This window comes from Mobula birostris, chromosome 11, assembly GCF_030028105.1.
Source record: "Mobula birostris isolate sMobBir1 chromosome 11, sMobBir1.hap1, whole genome shotgun sequence".
Classification (NCBI taxonomy): domain Eukaryota; kingdom Metazoa; phylum Chordata; class Chondrichthyes; order Myliobatiformes; family Myliobatidae; genus Mobula; species Mobula birostris.
The window spans coordinates 55,620,683-55,646,453 of record NC_092380.1 but is presented as its reverse complement, the minus strand read 5'-3'; the positions used below and the strand labels follow the sequence as shown (position 1 = coordinate 55,646,453).

General features: G+C 41.6%; 1 protein-coding gene across 1 annotated transcript in view; it reads right to left on the bottom strand.

Moving 5' to 3' along the window:
* trpm5 (transient receptor potential cation channel, subfamily M, member 5) overlaps nt 1–25,771 on the bottom strand; it is a 103,470-nt gene that overhangs the window by 45,474 nt on the left and 32,225 nt on the right. Inside the window, exons 8-13 of the mRNA XM_072271364.1 lie at nt 22,837–22,939; nt 22,619–22,737; nt 15,718–16,067; nt 5,736–5,838; nt 2,713–2,836; nt 1,735–1,880 (exon numbers count right to left, since the gene is read on the bottom strand). Coding sequence (XP_072127465.1) covers nt 1,735–1,880; nt 2,713–2,836; nt 5,736–5,838; nt 15,718–16,067; nt 22,619–22,737; nt 22,837–22,939 — 945 coding nt within the window. The remainder of the gene's footprint in view (nt 1–1,734; nt 1,881–2,712; nt 2,837–5,735; nt 5,839–15,717; nt 16,068–22,618; nt 22,738–22,836; nt 22,940–25,771) is intronic.

Here is a 25,771-nt window from a genome sequence, read left to right as displayed (position 1 = left end):
GCCCCAGTCATCACACTGAGTGCAACAGTCAATTTTTATTCATTTATTTTTCGTGTTGAAATAAAATTAAATAATGAAACTTAGAATTAAAGGTATAAAGTATTGTAATATTCTTAAAGAAAGACAGCTATGGCCTGTTTGATATGCTAGTTACAGTGTTTTCTTGGTTGAATTAATTTGAAGGTTTGACAAAAGCATTTTATGTAATTCAAATACAATTAGCCCAAATAAAAGGCCTCAAGTTGGAAGTACAATCTGAGCTGTTTTTTTCTCTAAACGATTTAGTAGGTAGATCTTGCCTTTCACTAAGGCCGAGGTGGGAGATTTTGGGCTTAAAAAGGTTGGCGACCACTAGCATAGACTGTATGGGCCAAAGATCAAGATCGAGATGGTGGTTGTTTAATGAAATTTCCTGAACATAAATGCAAAGGAGAACAAAATAGTTTTTACTCTGGGTCTAAGGCAGCACAAAAAACCCCACAAAAGATAAATAATACCATAAAAATGAAAAAGCACAATAAATACAAATATATAAGATAGCTTACTGTAGATACTGTAGATTGATTGTATGTTCATAAAGTGATGCTTGGCTATACGTAAGGTAACTTACAGGAAATAAACTAATGGTAGACTTAATTGGTGGAGATGTTGATCAGCCTTACTGCTTGGCAAAAGAAACTATTTCGAGTCTGGTGGCCCTGCTGTGGTCCCAATGGGAATGGGACAAACAATCCATGAGCAAGGTGGGTGGGATCTTTTATGATGTTATTGGGCCTTTTCTGGCACCTTTCTGTATATATTGTGTGTCCTTGATGGCAGGTAGGCTGGAGCTGGTGTCTGTGCTATAGTAATCTGACTCTTTGATACCACCAATGAGAAGCATCTCAATGGAGTCTGAAGTCAGTATCTGGAGGACAACACAGGGGGCAGGAGTTGAAAAAAATAATCAATGTGGAAAATGAGCTTGCTGTGTTGAACTAGAAGCTGTGATGCAGAGGGCTCGATAAGGGAGGAGATGTGGTGAATGAGAATGTTGTGGCCTGACACAACAAATACCAGTGTAACAAGATCTTCAGGCAAACAAACCCAGGTGCACAGTAAACTCAACACTCGAAGGTAGAATGAATCAGTGAGGATTTATTTGAGGAACATAACACAGAAATAACAAATGACTCAGAGCATACTTACTTGAGGGGCTAGAGTACACGGAACATTAGTTAACTTGGAACCTAAATTTAGGACCCAGCAACGAATGGTAGTTGTGACAAATTTAAATAGTGCATATAGCATGGGAACCTATGTGTATCAAAATCAAAACTCAATAAACTGAAAGCAGGATGCATGAGGAACCCACGTTCTAAAAACAAGCAGCACGAAAAACACAAGGCAAACCTAAAGATTAAACCAGTGACCTACAGGTCCTAGTTAAAGCAAATCAATGAAGTTCTGGTGTGTTGGAGCACCAAGGCCTGACACTCTCCGGCGCCACATGCTCGTCTGAAGAGTTCATGACAACTAGATGGAGGAGGAGGAGGAGTACGAAGGATGATTTACCTTGGCTTGGGGAAATTGTTGCAAATGCACTGTGGGGGAGGGGTTGGTGGTATAAAATGATCACTGCAAAAAAAGTGCAACCCAACCCAATAACTGCTAGTTGTCTTTCTGAAGATGGTAGATTTTATTTGGTCAATGTTATTGGTTTAAAAAAGATTGAGAAACATCTCATATTGATACCTGAACCCCATCGTGCGCAAAGAAAGACTTAGCATCTGCTTCTGTAGCTAACTGTAGGCAGGTGGTCTTACTCCAGTACTTGGTCTGGCGAATCAGTAAATGGAAGGCTCTTTCTTCACTGTTGGCATAACACTCGCTAAACAGGTCTGAAATCACAAAACACACTACATCAGAATGCTGAATTTATAAAAAGACAGCCACCTCATTGACATGAGAAAATCTGCAGATGCTGGCAAAATATTTAGGCAATACACACACAAATGCTGGAGGAAGTCAGCAGGCCAGACAGCATCAGTGGAAAAGAGTAAAGAGTTGACATTTTGGGCTGAAAGGTCCTGAAGAAGGGTCTCGGCCCAAAACATTGACTGTTTACTCTTTTCCATAGATGCTGCCTGGCCTGCTGACTTCCTCCAGCATTTTGAGTCGTTGCTTAGCCATCTCACTGGCCCAATTTAACAAAAACATAGAAATTAATCTTTTACTGTATGCTTTAAATTTTACATTATAGGTATTGTACTGTACTTCCAAAATTAGGTTCCATTGAACACAAACTTCCACAGAAAACTCAATGTCTGAACTTTGCTCGACCATGTTTTAAAATGGATACAAGTAGATGAATTTCTACTCAGTCTGAGGAGTACTATTGTGGTGTTTATTTAGAAGTGTACAAGAATGAACAGTGAATAGAGTAAAAAAAATTACCAGTAAATTACTTTGAATTAAATTGTAGTGTTAGAACAGTGGGCTGGATCATGGGCTCAAACTAATAAAGCATAACTTTAGGGCAGCATTAGGAAATGGTTCTTCAGTGAAAAGGAGAATGGTCTCTGAAAGAGAGACAGGAGGTGAAAGCCATTTAACAACCAATCAAATGATGCGTCCAGTTTAACATTCGGTCCTTTAGGTATCTTGTGATCAGCCCACTGGTGCTGGAAAAACTGTCGCTCAGACCCTCTCCTGTAGTTGGGCTGACTGTACCTATTGCCAGCTGATCGTATTTTGCCCCCTTCATGCTCCGAGCGGTCTCTGTGTCAGACTCCAGCCGAGCCATTTCTTTCAAAATCTTGCATGCTGCCAGCGCTGCAGGCACGGCTTCTGGGCCCTGAAATGTGAAGTTTGGAGGGAGGGGTGGCGGGGAATGGAAATCAGTTATATGCATGAATATTGAGGGAAACACTAGATCACCAGAAATCCAACACTGCCACCACCAGGTTCAAGAACAGTTACTACCTCACAACCATCCGGCTCTTGAACACTCACTTGCCCATCCATTGAGATGTTCCTACAACCAATGATCTCACTTTAAGGACCCTTTATCTCGTGTTCTTATTACTTATTGCTATTTATACTGCATTTGCACAGTTTATTGTCTCCTGCACTCTAATTGATCCTGTTATAGTTATTGTTCTACAGATTTGCTGAGTATGCCCACAGGAAATTGAATCCCAGGGTTGTACTGTATATGGTGATGTATATGTACATTGATAACAAAATTTACTTTGAACTTTGAACATACTAAGAGCACTCACAGCTTCACTTTGGTAGTTATCTGTAACACAACAAGGAGGAAATCAATCAGTATGATCAAAAAGCCTCCGGTTGATTGGGAGGACAGATTAGAAATTGGGGACAACGTGCCTGGTAAAATGAATTCAGGGGAATTCAATGAAACTAAATGGAAGAACTTAGGGACTGTGTTTCAAAATGGGCAATGGTAGAAGATTCAGCAGCTACAGACAGAGTCATATCAGATTGGTTGACAATGGCCAATATCCAGAGAGATTTCATATCTCATGTCAGTTGCAGAATTTAATTTCAATTAAACACAGTTTGGAATTAAAAGTTACCTAGTTACTTACTGGTAAGCACAACGTGACGGAGAAGGCAATCTGTTTATATGCATTTCCTGATGCACCCATATGGTTTACTCCTAATGGCATAGTAAGTTACTCAATCAGGAGGTAATTAGAGATGATAAGAAAATGCCATTCTTGCTTCTGTTGTCAACATCACATGAACAAATAGTGATCTTGGATGTAGGAAGTGAAGTGGTTGGTAGTAGAGCTGAATGAATCCAAGGAGAAATTGTAATTTTTGGATGAGAAACCAGTACAAGTCAATGACAGTGGAGAATACATCTGGGGTGAAATGTGGGTGTGAAGGTAAATTGTTGATTTCCAAGCTGGGCACATTAGTAACACCCCAGAGACCAAAAATTGGATGTTGCCCTGAGATAACTGGAGCTTACAGTACTCCGAATGAAGGAAAAGTGTTGAAAACATTCATCATGAAAAGTACTAAATCAGGGCAAAGCTTAGAGAAATTTCACATTTGCAGAGGTATTTTCATATTAGAATTCTGTTGGGGGGGATTTCTTTCATGTTATCAATTTTACTTGTATTCTGATTACTAGCCAAATCTTCTTGGTTGAATTTACTTAGGTTTTTCCAATGGAATTAAAAAGGAAATATGGCACTTTTTGACATTCCCTTGTGTTCCAATGTTGAAAAATTGTAACTTCATAGGGGATAGTTTCAGAATACAGATCATCCCCAGGTTATGGCAGGGAACCATTGCTGTGAAGCATTCATTACCTGGGTAGTTCACAAGTTGAAGGTGCAGCTGCAAATCAAGTTCCCACATGGCAGAAGATGCCTGTAGCCTTGCAGTAGCCAACAAAGCCACCCCACTGTTCTCCCAAATGCTCAACTGTATGTATGAGCTGAATAAAAGCCAGCTGTTTGTAAGCTAGGGAGGACCTGCGAAGGGATCAGGATGGTGCCAGGAATCTTTTGAATTTTCTACCACAAAAAGTTGTGAAGGTTAACACAGTGAACATATTCAAAGCTAATTTCAGAAGATTTTGGTATAAAGGGTTACTTGAGGGTTATGAGGAGCAGAAAAGAAGGTTGACTGGAGTTCGAGATCAGATCAGCCACGTTATTGAGAGCAAGAGATGGTTTAATGGGCTGCATGGCCTACACCTGCTTTAATTTCCCTTTCTTTTGGTACAGCCAAAAATATTTACCAACACATGGGAACTAAGAAGCTGATTTAAATTTTACATCAGCCTACGTTAGGGTATCTTGTGCCAAACAAACACAAGAGACATAGTCATACAGTAACACAGCTCAGATAAATGTCCTTTAGCCTAAGTTGTTCAGACTGACCAAGGTGGCCTTCTTTACCCATAACATAACATAACTTAACACACATTTTCTTACAGACAGCAAATTAAGTTGGATAGCTACTGAAAGCAGATGAGATTACAATGCATGGTCAACTAGTGCTTCTGCAGATAATTTTACAGCCCCTGCTCACTTTAATGATTTCTCCATGTGCACTTTGCTACTGGTTCTTTTATTTTGTCTACATACACCTTCAGAAGGCTGGGCACTATCACTACCTTGAACTGTTTTGTAGGTGTATGGGGGCTCATCAAAAAATGGCTGAAATGGGGATCTAAAATTAGTCTGCGCTAAGGCTAATATCAGAATCACGTTTGTTATCACTGACTTAAGAAGATCTCCTCTGACAAGTGCTGTTTCACACATTTCATTCACAGCATAGCTATACCAGTGAAATGACAAGCTCCAAGAAGTTCACCCCATTGATCTTGTTGCCCTGTGTACAGTATAAAGCTATTGCTAAACAGAATAACCCGTGCTGATTTGTGAAGAGGAGTTACTTGGAGCATTTGGAGTTTCTATGTAGTATAAAGTGGAAAACTTTACTGACTAAGACTCAGAGTTGGGAACACAACTATGACAAATGGGTAAAAGTACGTAATTCTTCCCTAACAAGTAATATAAGAAGCTCTTAAGATATATTCAAATGTATAACATGAAGTACTGAAAACAGGAAAAGTGATCTCTATGCAAGATGTCAATGTATGTGCAACAATTTTTAGTACTCTGTAAATTAATAGTGCAAGATCCTACCCTGGGCTGTTCTTCAATGAAATGGTATGCAAGTCTGGGCTCCTCCAAAAATGTACTCACCATTTCCCAGAAATAGTTGGCCATTTCTTGTCGGTTCTGCAGGACTGCCCACAAAAAGAGGTCCCGCCAAGGGTTTTCAAAAGTTTGGTTTAAGTTGGGCATTGTGAACAATCTTTGACCACGTAACTTGTTGTTTAGTTCCTGAAAGATGTATTTGCATTAGAAAACCTAAACAAGTCAACTGTCAGTCCAACAGAAGCTAAACTACCTTTGTAGAACAAAAACTCTCCTACTTTGATTAACTACATTTATCAAAGCTACACTGTTGCTTCCTTTCCCTCCCAATATTAAGAGTCTCTTCTGGTGAATGATATTTCATATTCCTATTATTCCCCAGCTCGTATCCTCCACAAGTAGATGAGGGAGGGATTTGAGAGGTGCATCTATCTCTACACTGCCAAACCCCATTTTGCAGAGAGCCAGTGGAAGAGAGACCTCTCAAAGTCTAACCCTACGTCCCCCATTGTGAGAGGCGGAAACAGGTAAGGCCGGCTAACAGGGATCTGTTGAAGCTGTACAGGCCAATCTGCTGTACAATGGATTTCAGAAACATTGACAAACTCAGAACATACCATCGACTTTGTGAGAAGAGGCTTATCATCGAGTGAGACACTCCTGGTTCACCCTCAGCAACGATAAGCAAAATGTCTTCTGAGAGGAAATTGCGTTTTATACTTAACCATTTCTGACATTCATGTAGCTGTGGTAACTACTCCTTGACCCACCATTTCCAGAACAGGTTTGACATGTATGGGACCTGCTTCCATCTATGATGAACATTAATGGAATTTTTGGAAAACTCCTAGTGGTGAGGATGCTGAGGCCTTCAGAAGCACAGATGGTTGGGTGTTAATACTTCCAAATCATTGGAATCGGATGATGCTTTAGTAATTGGATGACCATTGCCAATAGCCTCTACTTCACAGAGGACTGTGTGGAAATCCTCTTCATCAAAATTCTCTACATTCGAGGTGGAATTGAGGACATTTCACACAGACTTGATCTAACTCTCTCATATTCCTTCATGATATGAACCAGCCGGGGAGCAGGGGGGATTTAAAAACCCATTTAATTCCTTTCTGAAGAAGGATATCACCGACCCATGAATGGTTCCACTTCTGAGTGCCATCTCGCAACTCCCTCTCAGCTCCAACAAAGTTTGTCGCATTATCAGAGTGCGGTTTACGAGCCTGTCCATGTCTTGCTATAAAGCGCCAAAGCATATCAACAAAGGAATCTGTGTCTAAGGAAGATGTCACTTGAATGTGAGCTACTCATATAACTAGACAAGTGAATATGACCCCAAACCCCTTCACTTTACTCCTTCTGCTCTTCGCCTCAGAAGGTCCAAAGTAGTCCACCCCTGCACATGTAAACGCAAACAACAGGAATTCTGCAGATGCTGGAAATTCAAGCAACACACGTAAAAGTTGCTGGTGAACGCAGCAGGCCAGGCAGCATCTCTGGGAAGAGGTGCAGTCGACGTTTCAGGCCAAGACCCTTCGTCAGGACTAACTGAAGGAAGAGTGAGTAAGGGATTTGAAAGTTGGAGGGGGAGGGGGAGATCCAAAATGATAAGAGAAGACAGGAGGGGGAGGGATGGAGCCAAGAGCTGGACAGGTGATAGGCAAAAGGGATATGAGAGGATCATGGGACAGGAGGTCCGGGAAGAAAGACGAGGTGGGGGGGACCCAGAGGATGGGCAAGGGGTATATTCAGAAGGACAGAGGGAGAAAAAGGAGAGTGAAAGAAAGAATGTGTGTATAAAAATAAGTAACAGATGGGGTACGAGGGGGAGGTGGGGCATTAGCGGAAGTTAGAGAAGTCGATATTCATGCCATCAGGTTGGAGTCTACCCAGACGGAATATAAGGTGTTGTTCCTCCAACCTGAGTGTGGCTTCATCTTTACAGTAGAGGAGGCCGTGGATAGACATGTCAGAATGGGAATGGGATGTGGAATTAAAATGTGTGGCCACTGGGAGATCCTGCTTTCTCTGGCGGACAGAGCGTAGATGTTCAGCAAAGCGGTCTCCCAGTCTGCGTCGGGTCTCGCCAATATATAAAAGGCCACATCGGGAGCACCGGACGCAGTATATCACCCCAGCCGACTCACGGGTGAAGTGTTGCCTCACCTGGAAGGACTGTCTGGGGCCCTGAATGGTGGTAAGGAAGGAAGTGTAAGGGCATGTGTAGCACTTGTTCCGCTTACACGGATAAGTGCCAGGAGGGAGATTAGTGGGGAGGGATGGGGGGGACGAATGGACAAGGGAGTTGCGTAGGGAGCGATCCCTGTGGAAAGCAGACAGAGGGAGGGAGGGAAAGATGTGCTTAGTGGTGGGATCCCGTTGGAGGTGGCGGAAGTTACGGAGAATAATATGTTGGACCCGGAGGCTGGTGGGGTGGTAGGTGAGGACCAGGGGAACCCTATTCCTAGTGGGGTGGCGGGAGGATGGAGTGATAGCAGATGTACGTGAAATGGGGGAGATGCGTTTAAGAGCAGAGTTGACAGTGGAGGAAGGGAAGCCCCTTTCTTTAAAAAAGGAAGACATCTCCCTCGTCTTAGAATGAAAAGCCTCATCCTGAGAGCAGATGTGGCGGAGACGGAGGAATTGCGAGAAGGGGATGGCGTTTTTGCAAGATACAGGGTGAGAAGAGGAATAGTCCAGATAGCTGTGAGAGTCAGTAGGCTTACAGTAGACATCAGTGGATAAGCTGTCTCCAGAGACAGAGACAGAAAGATCTAGAAAGGGGAGGGAGGTGTCGGAAATGGACCAGGTAAACTTGACGGCAGAGTGAAAGTTGGATGCTGCCTGGCCTGCTGCGTTCACTAGCAACTTTTATGTGTGTTACTGCACGTGTAAATGAAGGTTCATTTAGAGAGACCCTGTCCAGAGGCAGATCTGTCATGTGACGGCATCCTGGAGCTGTGTGTAACTGTCAACAAATAACATACTTAGACCAAATTCTTCTAATAGCTGTATTAGCACTGTGAATCCAGTATTTTTGATGCATCCTAGATAATGTGCAGTTACAGGCACCATGTCCCACCTCCCGATGTATATGCCTCAGAATAATATCTGAGATATGAAGATCCTTTGCCAGGACAACGAGATGTTTAGACTGTTCAGGCATGGCTGAGCTACAAAGCAACTCTCAAGACACCATCTTCAAGTACTGTATTGAGTTTGAAAATATTACTGTTTCTTTTCACGCTTTCTCCCCTTTGCAAACTTGAAAATTAATCTGGAAATCTCTTTCTTTGGCAAAAACTAATGATCTCCATTTCAGCCTTTCTGGGCTCCTCCATTGAGAGACAATTTTGGCTGATCTGACCTTTGGCCTTCTCAATCTCTCTTCCCAAAGAATACCTTTGTTGTTCTTCATCCAAGTCAGACTGAGCAAGAACGATGTTTAATTGCTTTCTTTTCTGACTAAGAAACAAGAACAGCTGCTTAAATCTAAGAATGCAGGCCACTTCCTTCCTCAGATGGATCCAAAATGAGAAGTGATGGTTTATATGTGTTACTGTGGCCATCTTCTCTTCAATCTGTATGACATCCATTGTAACACTCCTCTTGACTTCCAGGTCATCTAGCAGAAGTACTCCAGAACAATCAGGATTCACAGACCATTCGCTTTCAGGATGAAGAAGAAACAGAGGCCCCTGACATCCATACCTCATTCTTCGGGAATGTCTTTACCTTCAACTCTCTAGAGGTCACATCTGCTCCATTAAGATGCTTGTGAGACCTTAGGAATTTCTAAAACTTTGTTAGCAATGAAGGTTCAGAACCTGGAAGTTTCATTCTTGATATACTTCAGCACAGAAATACTATCAGTCCAAAAAACTGAGTTGTGAGGCTGCATGTGCAACTCCTTCCTCTCTGTTATGTCCATACAGCTTGTCATTGCAGTAACGATGAACTCCATACAAGCGATGAAAACTGACTTCAATTGAGCTACCCTAGATTTTTCCATGATAAAAGTACTCTGCACCTGAGAACACATGCTGTGCCACAATAGATAGGTCACTGCTCCATAGCCATCTTTGCTTGCATCTGTAAAGTGATGTAACTGCAGCAAGTACTTTCTCCAAATTCCAAGGGCTTCAAACATCTAACAACCTTGAAGTCTTTCAATGGACTTGTCAGCTTGTCCACACATGAGCAACTGATGTTGGTATAGTGTCATCCCAGCCAAACCTTTTCTTACATAGAACTTGTAGGGTCTTCTTAGCAGATAGCACTGCCGGGCTCAAGATTCCTAAAGATGGAACTAACTGTGGAGAGGATCCCACTTCTGATGGGTGGTCTGCTTTGCATCATGATCTTAAACTTGAAAGTATCAGATTGAATGCACCATTGCACACCCAGTACTCTCTCCAGTGAAGGTATATCTTGATCAAATCCAAATCCTTCATGTCTTTCACTCTTCGCTCTTCTGGTACCACAGCAAGCACAATATGTCTATTGCTTATCCACTTTGTGAGCCAAAAGCCACCTCTAGCACAAATGGATACAGGTCAAGATAGAGAGACACTGCTTCTTCCCCAGAGGACATCGACACAAGGCTGTCATCAACATAGAAGCAATGCAAAACCTCAATACACCATCTCATGGCTGAACTGTTCTTTGTTGTCTTCCACGCATTTCCTAAGAGGGAAAATGGCACAGCTCAGTGACGAAGTTGCTCCAAAGAGATGTACCACCATTCAAAATCCAACTGTATCTTGGCTGAGGTCACCATCAGGTCACGAGAGAAACCTCAGCAGATCTGCATCTTCTGCTGGTACTTTAACCTGATGAAACATTGTTTCCATGTCTGCCATGATTACCACTGGTTCTTTTGTGAATCTGTTTATAACTTCAGTCAGTGAACTGATAAGATCTGGCCCCTGTAACAGCTAAGCATTAAGTAATATTCCCTGAAAAGTCACTCCACAGTCAAACACAGCATGAGGTATCCCTTTTTTGGAGTGGAAAACACCATGATGTGGAATATACCAGATTTTCCCATCTCTGCTTTCCAGATCCTCTGCTGTCACTCTTCCGGCATAACCTTTGGAGATGACATCCTTCATGAAAGCTGTGCAGTCAGTGTGAAATGACAGATCCTTTTTAAACCTCTTCCTTATATTTAGAGTATGCTGTTCAGCTAACTTCCTATTATTAGGCATGTTAACCTCCTTCCTTCTCAAAATAAACTAATCTGGCAGTGGCCATTCAGCAGTTTTGCAAAATTCATAACCAGCTCCGTAAACTTGTTGTCTTTTCTATACAAACCAAGTTATTCATCCTGACTGCATTCAGGGAAGTCTGCCTTAAACTGCTGCTGCCAAGCTTATCCAAGGTCAAAACTGAGATCCTGTTAACTCTCAACTCATGCTGAGCAGTTTCTCCCAATATCATGGTCTCCTTTCAATGGTCCATTATCAATCCGACTCAACATTATTCTGATTGCCTAGAGTCCATCATTAACACTGTGAATCACTTGCAACATCTCCAATCCTTTACACACACTTGTTCCTATCAGCAGCTCAATTTCGGAATCAATTTCTGACCAAGAAACATGTTTTGGGTGAGACCATCCCTGGAACCTCCTCTCTCAGGGAATGTTCCCTTTGTGGACAGGCATACATTCCCGCATGTAGATGTTAGGTAGTTCACAATAGTTTTCACCACTTAAGCCAGCCACTTCCAAACCAAAGACAATTAGCTACTTATGATCTTATCTTGGCTTATGGTGCACAATAGAATTTTCCTGTGATTTTGAGCTTGTTTATGCAGCCCACTGTGCAGAACACCAATGTACTTCCTTGATCTCGGAAAGAAAAGTAATCACTGTTTTGTTACCTCTCTTACACTTCACTTGTATTGGAAAGTATACGATCATGATCACCAGCCCCTGTAAGGCCATTAGATACCTGGACACCACTCAATGCTGTGTTTGCTTCTTTCACAGGTTGTTTCAATTCTGCATTTTCATCAGAGTGAATATGAAATATGTAGGGATGCCTGCCACTACATAGCTTGCATGAAAGACACTTTCTGCGATCCTTGCTGATATGTCCTGTACATAAGTAACCAAAACAGACACCATTTTCCTTTAGGAAGGCAATGTTCTCACAACAAGCCCTCGTCTCTAACTGAGGACATGAATCCAATGTTCACCCTCGCAGAACAGACAATCCTCTGCAGCTGACAAGAGCATTTCCCTTCCATTAGTTTCAGGTCCAGATTTAACTTTACTTTTTACAGTGACCACAGTATTGGCAAAGTTACCTCCTTTAACCTTAGAATGAAATTGCAACTTAGTATTGTTCTCACCTTTGCTTATTTGGTAATGAAGCATCTTGTATACTGCCAAATACTGGGTGTGTATCGATGTCAGTAAAAGTGGTCTTACAGTTGTGCTTTTCTCACTGTACAGACCACCATTCTCCATTTATCCCGAAACATATAGGGAAATTTCTTTATGGCAATCAACGTATTGGTAGGCGTGTCCAGCTCTCGCATGTTCTGCACTTCTCCTGTGGCAATACAATAGCTTCAAAGAAAAAGACTGTCTTGAAGAACTTTCACTTCTTCTTGATAAGTACTCAAGAAAGAGTCTTTTGCATGTAGGCAAGTATTCATTACTAAAATGTTACTGTAGTAAAGCCTTAGTCTTTAAATGTCCTTCCTTAGGGTCAACACACTAGCAACTTCTGAAAAGTTCTCCAAGGCAACCTCCAGTGTACTGTTCAAGGAAATAGAGGCAGTCACCATCGCTATCAGTCTTGCCTTCAACACTATTTTCAAAAGCCCTCGTGAATGCATGATACTGCAATGGATCACCATCGAAGCATTGAATCTTTCTTTTAGGTAAAGATGAAATGTGTTGTTGTATCAATAAGGTTACTATTGCATTTTGATTCAATAGTATTATTCGGACCTCTATCAACTAAAACAAGAGTGTTTCCATGCTGTAAGTTAATGTTCCCATCAGCTCTTTGAGCTGTTGGGTATGACATGGGTTCTGAGTACCTCTTCAGTGCAGGCTGAACACTCTAAACTACCCTTTAGGGGCCTAACTTATGTTTCACAGACACTTGAGGAACAAATAAATTAACATTAACATTGAGTGTTTTGAGTTTTCTCTCTGCCTTATCATTATAGGAACTCACACTATAGAACTGTCCTGCTGGAGCACTTCTAGCACTAGCTTCACTTGAAGCCATTAGCACATGAACTTTGGCTATCAGTGTAGCAATATTTTCCTGCAACTTAAGCTGCTCCTTCCTTTTCTGTAGTTGTTCTTCCATTTACTCCTCTCGCTATTCTAGCACTTGTTTGTCCTTCAATTATCGTTGATGTGCAATTAATGCAGCTAAATCAATTTCTGTTTTAATGCGCACAGAGGAGGTATTAGAGACAGAAGGTGCTCTGCCTGCAGCAGAACATGGAGCACAGGCATTAGACACACTATTGCTCAGATTTATGTCATCCTGTGGTCCTCCGCTATATGTGTAGTCAAAACATGCCTTGGAATTTAAGAAACAGTTTCACTTGTTTCAAAAACATGACCTTCAATATCATGTTTGGTTCAACCATTGTTTAACATCCTGTAAAAATGCACTATTAATGCATCCAATGTTCAAAAAACTTTCATTTTGTTTAGTTTGCTTGATCTTGGGAAGTAGTGACAACACATGATGTTGCTTAGCAACAGCTTCACAGAAACTAGTCAAGTCCTCAAGATATGATTGCACTTGTAAGACATTCTTCTTATTTCCCATAAGATCCTTAATTGATGGTATTAAACCATTAATTTTGTTCACATTTGTATTTTTACCTTTTGAAGACTTGTGATTCTACCAGCTAACTTTTGAAGTAAGTTTAATTTCTCTTTTCCAGCTCCAATATGAGGGTCACTGACGTCAGTTCCAAACTTCAATTCACTAATATTACTTTTTTCTAGTTGCACCTCTCACAATTAACTCTATGCTTACTCACAGCAACAGCAGTTGATTTCATAAACGTAGTCAACAAACAAACTGTCCGCACATCCACAGTGCTTAAAATTAGACCGAACAAAACAGCCTTCAATTCAAATGCTGGCAACTGGACAATATTTCATCACTTCAATAAAACAAAGTGACAAACTCTCAGGCAATCATCACACGATCAAGCAACTGTCCCCAGTGGACAGGCAGCAATGACCATTTCAAACTGGGTTTAAGCCACAAATACATAGCATGAATCATCAAAAGGCTGTTACTTGCCACAAGCCGCTCTGTTTCAATTCCAATTTTGCCAATAGATCAGAGGCAATCCTTAGCCATTGACTGGTGTTCGTTTGCTTTAACTATTTTTTTTGTTGACAAAATGTAGCAGTGACTTGATAACAAATCAAAACCGCTCAGGTACTAAGCACAGAGGTTGACACTATTGCACGCTTCAAAATAATGTTCAAAAGAGTACATTTGATTCTTTATTAAGAAATTAGCTAAGACGAACAATGCAATAATAAAAATAACAAAACTAAAATTAGAGATATAACAAAATAAGCTGTCTAATAGCAATATAACGGGCTGAGCTTTAGCATTAGTGGTCAACAAAGAAGTCATCCTGGTTGCCTCTAACTCTCAACTATACTAAACTAAACTCAGACAAAGCATCAATACATAACTATACTCATTCGCTTCTACTCCCGCCCAAACCCACATGACAGATTGGCCATAATAAATATGCAACACAAAATACAATACAGACAGAAAATAGATACATGGCCCCTACAAACATAATGTTCTTATCTATTTTAGAGGACTTGAAGTAGGGAGGTTATGCTTAAGTTAAATGGAGGATTGATGAGGTATCAGCTTGGAACACTCTGTGTAGTATTTATTCCCTTGTTTAAGGAGGAACATTAATGTATCAAAACAGAAGAGAAAAACTTTGCTAGATTTATAGCTGGAATAGACAGGTTGTTAGACAAGTAAACTCTGCACAGGTTAGGTTTGTAGCTACTGGCATTTAGAAGAGAGGGGACTTGATTGAAACATAAAATTCTGAGTGGGTCTTGAAACAAAGTGGTGCTTTTTCTGGAAAAATCTAGAACTGTTTCAATAAAAGGGCCATCCATTTAGAAAATTGTGGTTAACTATTTCCTCTCTTGTGGAGGGCTTCATGACTTTGCAAGAAACAGAGCTTTGAATATTTTCTGGAGAGTTGAGACAAATACTTGATTAAAAAAAGAATGGCTACTGTCTGAAATGCTAAGGTATTGTTCCAGTCAGATTAACCACTATTTTATTAATTGGTGCAGCATGATGAGAGGCAAGTGATCTATCCGTGTTCTTAATTTCTAAGTATTGAGAATGTAGCAGGGACAAATTTATTTGGAAATATTGACTATATAAGAAAACCCAAGTTTTGAAACATTGAACAGATCCTATTTTTATTTTTTTAGAAAAGATTATATAATGCATACGTTACCTGGTGATTGAGCTGTGAAGAACATGTGGAGTTAATTCAACTGAATATAATTTTATGTCACGATATTGTTTATTATATAATAAAATGAATCAAGGGATTAGTTCCGGAAAGTGGCAACAAGGTAAAAGATCAACCTCGATCTCATTGAACCAACATGAAGTCTTGTCTCTTTTATTCTTTCTCAGGGAATCTTGGGATGGGTAACAAACCCAGCATATTAAGCCCTGGATTCTGGGAATATTTACAGTGGACATAGATACATTTTTAAATGATCAAGGAATTGAGAACTGACACAGCAAGGGACATGAAGCCTGGGGTAGATAAACCAGGGTCATATTGAATGGCAGGTCATGCCTATTGGGTGGGGTGGCCTCTTCCTGCTCCTATTTTCTTAGTTTGTTCTTAACATTACCAAGTATAAAATAATGTTTGAAAAGATGTTTACTTTTACTTAAAAAGTAGCATTTTTTCTCCATCTGATTGATTTGTACTTACTGCTATTGATTTTTTAACACCCATGTGCTTGCGAGAGCAGCCAGGTTCCTGGAAAATACCCTTGCATGCGTCATGCAGAAAGTCTTTCAGCACCTTAGATACTTCATGCAAGGTAAACTTGGGCTGCTTCTCTGTAGGTGGAGGAATCTTAATGCCTGTTATTGTAAGTCTGTGTTCCTCAAGTTTTTTCAATAAGAGCTCGTAGAGAAGGCACTTCTGTGAGATGGAACGATAGAGTTCTTGGAGACGGCCATAAGTGAGGAAGTCATACATATTCATTCCATTGTCAATGAAGAGCCGAACAAATTCTGGCTTATCATTCACCAAAGCATCCATCATTACATCTTCCAGGTCACAAGACTGTAGGGCAGAGCACATAACTTTTATCCCTGTGCAAGTGATGAGAATACTAAAACAAAACAAAATATATCTCTTTACACTGCATTTCATTGTCCCAATGATGTTGTGGTCAATCTAAATGCTAATAATGTTTAACCAACACTAATATAGTAATGGCCAGATCATCTACCTCAGCAATACCCTTGGATGAGGTGACATAGGATCAGAAGTTGTAGAATCTTTGTGGGTAGAGTTTATCTGTGGAATTCATTGGCATGGATGGCTGTAGTTGCCAAGTCATTAAGCATATTTAAAGCTGAATTTGATCATTCTTGGTTAGTCAGGGCATCCATGGTTATGGAAAGAAGGCAGGAGAATGAGGTTGAGAGGGATAATAAATCAGCCATGATGGAATGGCAGAGGAGATTCCATGGGCTGAATGGCTTAATTGTGCTTCTGTGTCATCTGTTCTTATGGAGCATCAATACAAGCTCCAGAACTGGCATCTTATCTTCCAGCAGAGCAAATTTTAGCTGCTTGGACTCAATACGGTTTAATGATTTCAAATCATAACCAGCATTTTTTCCCCCTGATAGTAGCTTTTGGTAATGAATCTGCTGTTGCAGTAGTGGACTTATCTTTTTGCTTCATTACTTGTCCAAAGTGAGTTGATGGCAGTGTGAGGTGAATTGTATAGGATTAGTGTTGGACTGGTGTAAGTGGGAACTTGATGGTCAGTATGGACATGATGGGCTGAACGGTCAGTTGCTGCACTGTGTGAGAATGACTCATCCTTTTAGCACGTTAGCACTATCATCCCTTTTGCTATTTAAGTTGGTCATGTTCCCCAACCCACACACATTTACCCCCTTGGTCTTTCTTCCCACTCCCTGCATTTGTTAAATCCATAATTCTTCCAGTCGCAGAGTGGATATTGTCTGACCTCCCAAGTACTTCAGGCATTTTTTCGTTAACGCTCATTGGCCACTTTATTAGGTACACCTATATGCTCATTAATGCAAATACAGTGAGTTCTAGTTAATTGTCACCAAGGCTGCCAGTAAAGTATTAAACAAGAGGTGAATGTTACCACTGGCCACCAAGATCCAGCAAACCTTGAGACTTGCACCAAAATGTGGACCATCAGGACAAACCACATTTTTGCCCAATTAAATGGCTGTTCCAATTTGCTAAAGTTTCATGGAAATAATTAAAAAGGTATAAACAAGATGAACTATGGCTTAACTGAGTAACAAATTATGTATTTAAATGAAATACAAAACAAATTAGAACACTACCAATACCTCCACAGTATTAAAACTGTGAATTAATTCCTAATTGTTATCCCTCAGTGTCATTCATTCAGTGTACAGTGCTATGTCCTTTTGATTGACTGTAAAGGCTGATTTATACTTCTGCGTAGTAGCCTATGCCATAGCCTATGCAAGTGGCCTACGCTGTTGTGAGCATTCATACTTGTGCGTTGGTGTGTCTGCGTTGCTCTGCAATCCACTGCCAAAACGCTAGTTGGTGGTGGGGTTTCTATGCCACTGTGTTGAGTTTCTTCATGTTGAAACTCAACACGAAGAAACTCAAACTTCAAACAATGGCGACTGAAGCTGAAGGAGGGTAAATTTTCTTGCTTGTCCGGCCACTGAGAGACATGGACGAGGAAATGCATTTCAAATATTTTCAGATGTTGGCAGGTAGATTTGACGATTTGGTTCATCGTCTCCAACCATTTATTTCGCATCAGTGTACGCACAGTATACTCAGAGACTGGCAATCACCATTCGAGTTTTAGCTTCAGGTGGAAGTCAACAGGATGTAGCAGCTAGCTACAAACTGGCGTCAAGCACTGGGTCCTCCATAATTTTGGAGGTCTATAGAGCTTTATGGAAAGCATTGCAGCCAGGGTTCCTTCCCTTCAGTTGCCGAATGGGAAGCTATTGCAGCATAGGAGGAAATGCAATGCTACCAAGTGGACCAATCACAGTTGTTGTGGTCTGCGTTGCTACGACGCGTAGTTACATTTTTGGGGAGGTGCACGTCAGGCTATGGCGTAGGGTACACGGCTACGCCGTACCTACAACATAGATTTAACACAGAAGTATAAATTGGCCTTAACAAACAAAACGCGGCAGCTTTTTTTGGAGTTGGACAGCGACCAATCACTGAACGGGAGTGTGAGAACAGCGTTACCTTTTCAATCAGTTTTGCACTCAAGATTGAAAAAGCAGAACTTGGTGGCAGTTTATTGGAGCTCAACTGTGACCAGTTACTGATTGGGAGTATGAAAAGAGAGCTAACTTTTCAATCAGGTTTGCACTCAAGATTAAAAAAGCAGAACTTGGTGGCCTTTTTTCAGAGTTGGACTGCGACTAATCACTCAGTGGGGTTCATTAGAAAGGGTGAATAAAGATAATGCAAGCTCAAGTAGAGTGGTCATTATTGTGAGTAGACCAGTGTTGCAAGTGCCTTTAGTTCATCAGGTTTAGGCAAGATCAGGCTTGGGCGAGGCAAGTATCTGGTAAGTTTTTCTTTTTCTTCTTAATTCTTCATTCCTTATCTGTTAGGGCATAATTATGCAATGAAAATGGCTTCAGGGGCAGTGTTTAGTTCTGCGTGTGAGATGTGGGAATTCTGGGAGACCTACTGAGCTGCAGCTGCTCAGGGAATGTATTATGGACTGGAAATGCAGCTTGATGACCTTCAGCTCATACAGAAGATTGAAGAGATGATAGATAAGAGCTACAGGGAGGTTGTCACCCCTAGGTTGCAGGAGGGGGGTAACTGGGTGACCGTCAGGAGAAGGAAGGGAAATGGGTAGACAGTGCAGAGTACCCCTGTGACTATCCCCCTCAACAATATGTAGACCACTTTGGATACTGTTGGAGCAGAGGACCTACCGGGGAAGTCACAGTGACCAGATCTCTAGCACTGAGTCTGGTGCTGTGGCTCAGAAGAGAAAAGAGATGAAGAGGACTGCAGTGGTGATAGGAGATTCCATAGGCAGAGGAACAAAGACAAGATTCTGTGGGCGTGATATAGACACTGGGATGCTACGTTGCCTCCCAGGTGCCAGGGCCAAGCATGTCTTGGATTGGGTCCACGGCAGTGTAAAGGGGAAGGGTGAGCTGCCAATGGATATTGGCACCAATGACATAGGTGGGGAGGTCCTGAAGAGAAATTTTAAGGAGCTAAGTAGAAAGCTGAAAAACAGGACCTCCAAGGTAGTAATTTCTGGATTGCTACCTGTGCCGCATGCTAGTAAGGGTAAAAATAGGATGGTTTGGTAGATGAATATGTGGCTGAGTAACTGGTGCACTGGGCAGGGGTTCAACTTTATGGATCATTTGAATCGCTTCTGAAGAAGGTATGACCTATACAAAAGGGACGGGTTACACCTGAACCCAAAGGGGACCACTATTCTTGCAGGCAGGTATGCTAGAGCTGTTCGGGAGGATTTTAAACCAACTTGGCAGGGGAATGGGAACTGATGATGAGGTAGCTGGTTTACAAACACAGGCAGTGTGTAGTGAGACAGCTAGCAAGGAGAGGCTGATGATAGTGCAAAATTGCAGTCAACAAGATGGGTTGCGATGTAAAATGTGGACAAAATCAAAAAGGATGAATAAAGTGTTATATTTGAATGTGCTATTCTGAATCGGGTGTTGCATAATGAACCAGAGTTAATTAGAGAGCTTAAAGTAAGGGAACCCTTAACAACAAGTGACCATAATATGATAGAATTCACCCTGCAATTTGAGAAGGAGAAGCTAAAGTCATATGTATGATATTACAGTAGAGTAAAGAGAATTACAGAGGTATGAGAGAGGAGACTTCCGCATGTTTGTGATACTGTCATGGTCTGGTCCGTGAAGTCCGTATTCTAGTTCATGGTCCGGTCCATCGACCTTTGCTTCAGGTTTTCCTGTCTATCCTGTTTCTGTTCCTGTTGAGCACTAATGGAGGCAGCTGTTTCTCGTTGGGGCTGGCTGCATAAATACCTCTAGAGACCAGGATGTGGCTGCTGGTTTGTTCTTGTCCTTACTCCTTGTATCCCTTCCCCTACCTTCTGTTTCCTCGCCTGAAGCCCTGCCTTGTCTTGCCGGTAACTCTCACCTTGCTTTGCCTGCCATCTTGTCTTGGAGCCACCCTGTACCTAGCTCCCTTCCTGTCCCTTGCCTCCGCTGGGTGAGTCAGGTCGTCTTGCCATTACCCTGCGGTTGGTTCTGCCCCTTCCTGTCCCTTACCTCCGTCGGGTAAGCCAGGCTGTCTTGCTGTTAGCTACAGTTGGTTCTGTCCCTTCCTGTCCCTTGCCTCCGTCGGGTGGTGATCCACGCCCTGCCCAAGAGTACCGCGCCCTGCCTGGGAGGAGCTTCAAGACCTCAAGCCTCACCCCAAGCCAAGCTTCAAGACCCCAAGTCTCAAGCCTCTAGTCTCCAGCCTCGCCTCAAGTCTCCGGTCTCCAGCCTCTGGCCTCGCCTCAAGTCTTTGGTCTCCGGCCTCTGGCCTTGCCTCAAGTCTCCGGCCTCTGGCCTCACCTCAAGTCTCCAGTCTCCAGCCTCGCCTCAAGTCTCTGGTCTCCAGCCTCACCTCAAGTCTCCTGTCTCCGGCCTAGCTTAATGTCTGAAGACTCCAGCCTCGTCCTGCCTGCCAGCCAAGTCACAACCTTGCCTAGTTCTGGGGCCGAGCCAGAGGCAAGACCCAGGTTCTGGGTCCTTGTCCGGTCTCTGGCTCGGAGTCCAAGCCCGGGCTCCTAGCTCTCTTGTCCAGTCCTGTTCCGGGTTCTCGGTTTTCGTGTCCATGTCCTAGCCCTCACCCTGTATCCTAGTCCTGTCCCTAGTACTTCAGTGTCTGTGTCTTGCCTTGGGTTCATTCCCAGCCACCTCCTTATGACAGATACTAAGCATGGCGTAGGGATTAGTGGCCACACAAGTGCATGTGACTGACACTAGTTAGAAACTGTTCAGCAACAGCCTCCTGTCCCAATTAAGAGGCACAGTGTCCCAAATAAACAAAGGGAATACCATCAATTTTCTCAATTAGTTTTTGTTCTTTAACAGTTGTTCCAAATAAGCAGTTGCCCTGATTAACCAATGGTCCAATCAACTGGAATCTCTTGTATCTACTCAGCCAATCATGTGGCAACAACTCAATACAGAAAAGCATATAGACATGGGCAAGTGGTTCAGTTATTATTCATACCAAACATCAGATTGAGGAAGGAATGTGAAATGATTGTTGGTACCATATGTATTGGTTTGAGTATTTCAGAAACTGCTGGTCTCCTGGGATTTTCATGCACACCAGTTTCTAGAATTTACAGAGAACAGTGTGAAAAACAAACAAAAAAAAATGCAGTGAGTGACAGTTCTGTGGGCAAAATCACCCTGTTTTTTGGTGTGAGAGAGTTCAGAGGAGAATTTCCAGACTGGTTTAAACTAACACAAAGGTGACAGTAACTCAAATAGCCATGTGCTTTCACAGAGGCGAGCAGAAGAGCATCTTTGATCGAAAAACACTTCGAACCTTGAAGTGGATGGGCTATAGAAAGTGGCGCAGGAAGGACCTAATAATGTGGCCACTGATTGTATATTTCAGAGCCTCACATATTAACAGCATTTTGACTTCAGTTCAACAACCTGCTGGGCTCTTTTCACAGAATAGTGAACAAATTGAACAGTTGATTCAATATACTGAATACCATCAAGACAGCTAAATAATTTCCAAATGCTAAACTTCTATGGGACAAATGAAGATCTCTCAAGTTGGTTAAAATCAGGAATTTTCTGGTATTTATGAGAATTGGAGAATAAAGGATTTTGCCTTCCTGAGGACATAGAATCATGGGGTTTGCCCCACAATGACCATCCTCAACTTGTTGCCCATCTACACTAATCGCATTTTCCCACATTACGACTGTATCCTTCTATACTTTTTCTATTTAGGTGTTGGTTTAAAAACCTCCTCTTTAAACATTGTAATTCAATCTGATTTCACTACCTCCTCTGGCAGCAGTTTTCTTTATTTTTTATATATAAAGATAAGCTTTATATAAAGAATTAATTTTTAAAATATCATAATTTTCATTCTTAATTGATAGACAATGCATTACACATTGTTCAAGCTAATTATATTGTTTAAAACTAATTTTAAAGTACTTGGATGAAAAATGGAAGGTGGATTACAGCTATCAATCACTCTGTAAAAACCTTACCCCTCAGATCCCTTTTAAAGCTCTTTTATCTTAAGCCTTTAACTCCTTTATCTTAAACTTAAGCCCTTTTTATTGCACTCCTTAATATAGGAAAAAGAATTTCATTATTTCCTGGAAGATTTTGACAGCTGCTTGAAAATTGAAGTACACCAAAAAAATTTTGCAAAATTGGCTTAGCAATGTTTTAGTCAAATGCTGCACCTATTAATCTCTCCAAAGGTGTACTGTATATGGGGCAAGAGATGGCTCACAGTTGTACACCTGCCCAAAAGGTTGCAATACTTTGGATAAAGTCCCATCTACCCCATATCCGCAGCTTCATAAATTCTCATTTAAATAAATATTTTACCTTCCACTCCACGTCACCATTGAAGATTTCACTCTTAGCAATATCTACCCTGTTCCAGGCCACAGCAAGTTTTAATTCATCAAGGTATTCCTGGGCTTCATTGGTTTGACTTTTGCAGGCTGTGTAGGGAAAGAGGTATGAAACATGCATTTCCAGAGGTGACACATAGCATTACTTCTCCGTATTGATGCCATATTGTGATCAAGATGTCTCCTTACCTTTCACAAGGGCTTTCAGGATAATGGTATCCAACTCCTCAGAGCACTCCTGCTCTGAATTATGAATTGTTAAGATGTGCTGTTTTGCCATAATGTTTTGAATCTAAGAATAATTCAAAACTCAGTCATTATAATTTTTGTATAATGGTGCCAAAAATAATTAAATCCTGTGGGTTTAAAATACTGAAATACAGAAAAAATACTGAAATCTTCACTAAGATAGAATACTAAATAGAAAAGCTTTGCATAATGGAGGAGTTTGTGCTTGAATGATCTATGGAAGTACAGATAAATGGATAAGTCAATCTGGTGGAAATAACACATTTGGACTTCAAAATAAAAATCTTTTGGTACCATGTGGTTCTCTCTTGATCGAAATCAGACTGCATGGAGATAGGGGACAAACAGAGGAACAGAAAGGCAGACTGTCTGTAAAATAACCAGGAGAGGATAGGGGTTGAATGCAGTTGTTTTTGAAGTGATGATTTTGGCATCTGCTTGGGGAGACAAGAGATCATGAACATACATAATATAGGCTAGGTAATCATAATAATGGCAATAACACTGGGAATAGAGGGGGCCTTTTTCTGGGTGGGTGCCAGAGACTAGTGGTGTACTGTAGGGGCCACTTCTTTTCATATTATATGTATGTCAATGATTTGGATAATGGAAGTGATTACTTTGTGACTAAGTTTGTATAGGATACAATGACTGATGGAGGGGTGGGTAGTGTTGAGGAAGAGGGAATTGTGCAGAAGGACTAAAACAGATTAGGAGAAAGGCAAAGAAGTGATACAATGAATACAGTGAAGGGAAGTGTATGGTCATGCACTTGGTGGAAGGAATAAAGGTACAGACTATTTTCTAAATGGGTGAAAAATTCAAAAATCAGAGGTGCAAAGGGACTTGGGAGTCTCCTTGTAGGGTTCCCTGTAGGTTACATTGTACATCAATGATTTGGATTATGGAATAGATGGCTTTGTGGCTAAGTTTGCTGATGATACGAAGATAGGTGGAGGGGCCGGTAGTGCTGAGGAAACGGAGAGTCTGCAGAGAGACTTGGATAGAGTGGAAGAATGGGCAAAGAAGTGGCAAATGAAGTACAATGTTGGAAAGTGTATGGTTATGCACTTTGGCAGAAGTAATAAATGGGCAGACTATTATTTAAATGGGGAAAGAATTCAAAGTTCTGAGATGCAACGGGACTTGGGAGTCCTCGTACAGGAGACCCTTAAGGTTAACCTCCAGGGTGAGTCGGTAGTGAAGAAGGCGAATGCAATGTTGGCATTCATTTCTAGAGGAATAGAGTATAGGAGCAGGGATGTGATGTTGAGGCTCTATAAGGCGCTGGTGAGACCTCACTTGGAGTACTGTGGGCAGTTTTGGTCTCCTTATTTAAGAAAGGATGTTCTGACGTTGGAGAGGGTACAGGGAAGATTCACTAGAATGAGAGGGTTAACATATGAGGAACGTTTGTCCACTCTTGGACTGTATTCCTTGGAGTTTAGAAGAATGAGGGAGACCTTATAGAAACATTTCGAATGTTGAAAGGCATGGACAGAGTGGATGTGGCAAAGTTGTTTCCATTGATGGGGGAGTCTAGTACAAGAGGGCATGACTTAAGGATTGAAGGGCGCCCATTCAGAACAGAGATGCCAAGAAATTTTTTTAGTCAGAGGGTGGTGAATCTATGGAAATTGTTGCCACGGGCAGCATTGGAGGCCAAGTCATTGGGTGTATTTAAGGCAGAGATTGATAGGTATCTAAGTAGCCAGGGCATCAAAGGTTATGGTGAGAAGGGAGTGGGACTAAATGGGAGAATGGATCAGCTTATGATAAAATGGCGGAGCAGACTCAATGGGCCGAATGGCCGAGTTCTGCTCCTTTGTCTTATGGTCTTATGGTCTTAACATGCAGGTTGAGTTGATCATAAAGAAAGTAAATGTAATGTCGGCATTCATTTCAAGAGGACTAGAATATAAAAGCAAGGACGTAAAACTGAGGCTTTATAAGACATTCGTCAACCGCACTTGGACTATCATGAGCAATTGTGGGTCCCTTATCTAAGAAAGCATGTGCTGGCATTGGAGAGAGTCCAGAGGAGGTTCGTGAGAATGATCCTCGGAATGAAAGGATTAACGTATCAGGAGAGTTTAGAAGAATGAGGAGGACCTCATTGAAACCTATCAAATATTGAAAGACCTACATAGAGTGGAGAGAGAAGACTGCCTTTATATCGATGGTAAGATTGCTCTGATATGGAGAGGGAGAATGTTGCCCAGGTTTTCTGCATTTTGGATGTGGACTTCTTTTCAGCCTTATGGTTTTTTTGTATTCTATGCTTTTCGCCTGGTCTTTCTCATTTTTTCTGTTTGCGGAAGAAGGAGATTTGGGGGTGGTCTGGTTTGATTTTTTCTGCTCTGGTCTGGATGTGTCTGGTCTGATTTTTTTTTGATATTTTTGTGCAGGGAGGAAAGATTTTGGGGTCGATGATTGTGCTGCTATTCTTTCCTTGGTTTTCTGGCTATCGGGAGAAAAAGAATTTCAGAGCTGTATACTTTGATAATAAATGAACCTTTGAATGTTTGAGGATGTTTCTGTAGTGGGGGAATCTAGGACCAAAGAGCACAGCCTCAGAATAGAAAAAGAACATCCCTTTAGAACAGAGATGGGGAGGAATTTTTTTAACCGGGGGTGGTGAATCTGTGGAATTCATTGCTGCAGATTGCTGTAGAGGCTAAGTCATTGGCTATATTTTAACCGGAGGTTGATAAGTTCTTGATTAGTAAGGGCAGCGGTCCCTAACCACCGGGCCGCGGACCGGTACCGGGCCACAAAGCATGTGCTACCGAGCCATGAGGAAACAATATGAGTCAGCTGCACCTTTCCTCATTCCCTGTCACGCACTGTTGAACTTGAACATAGGGTTGCCAAC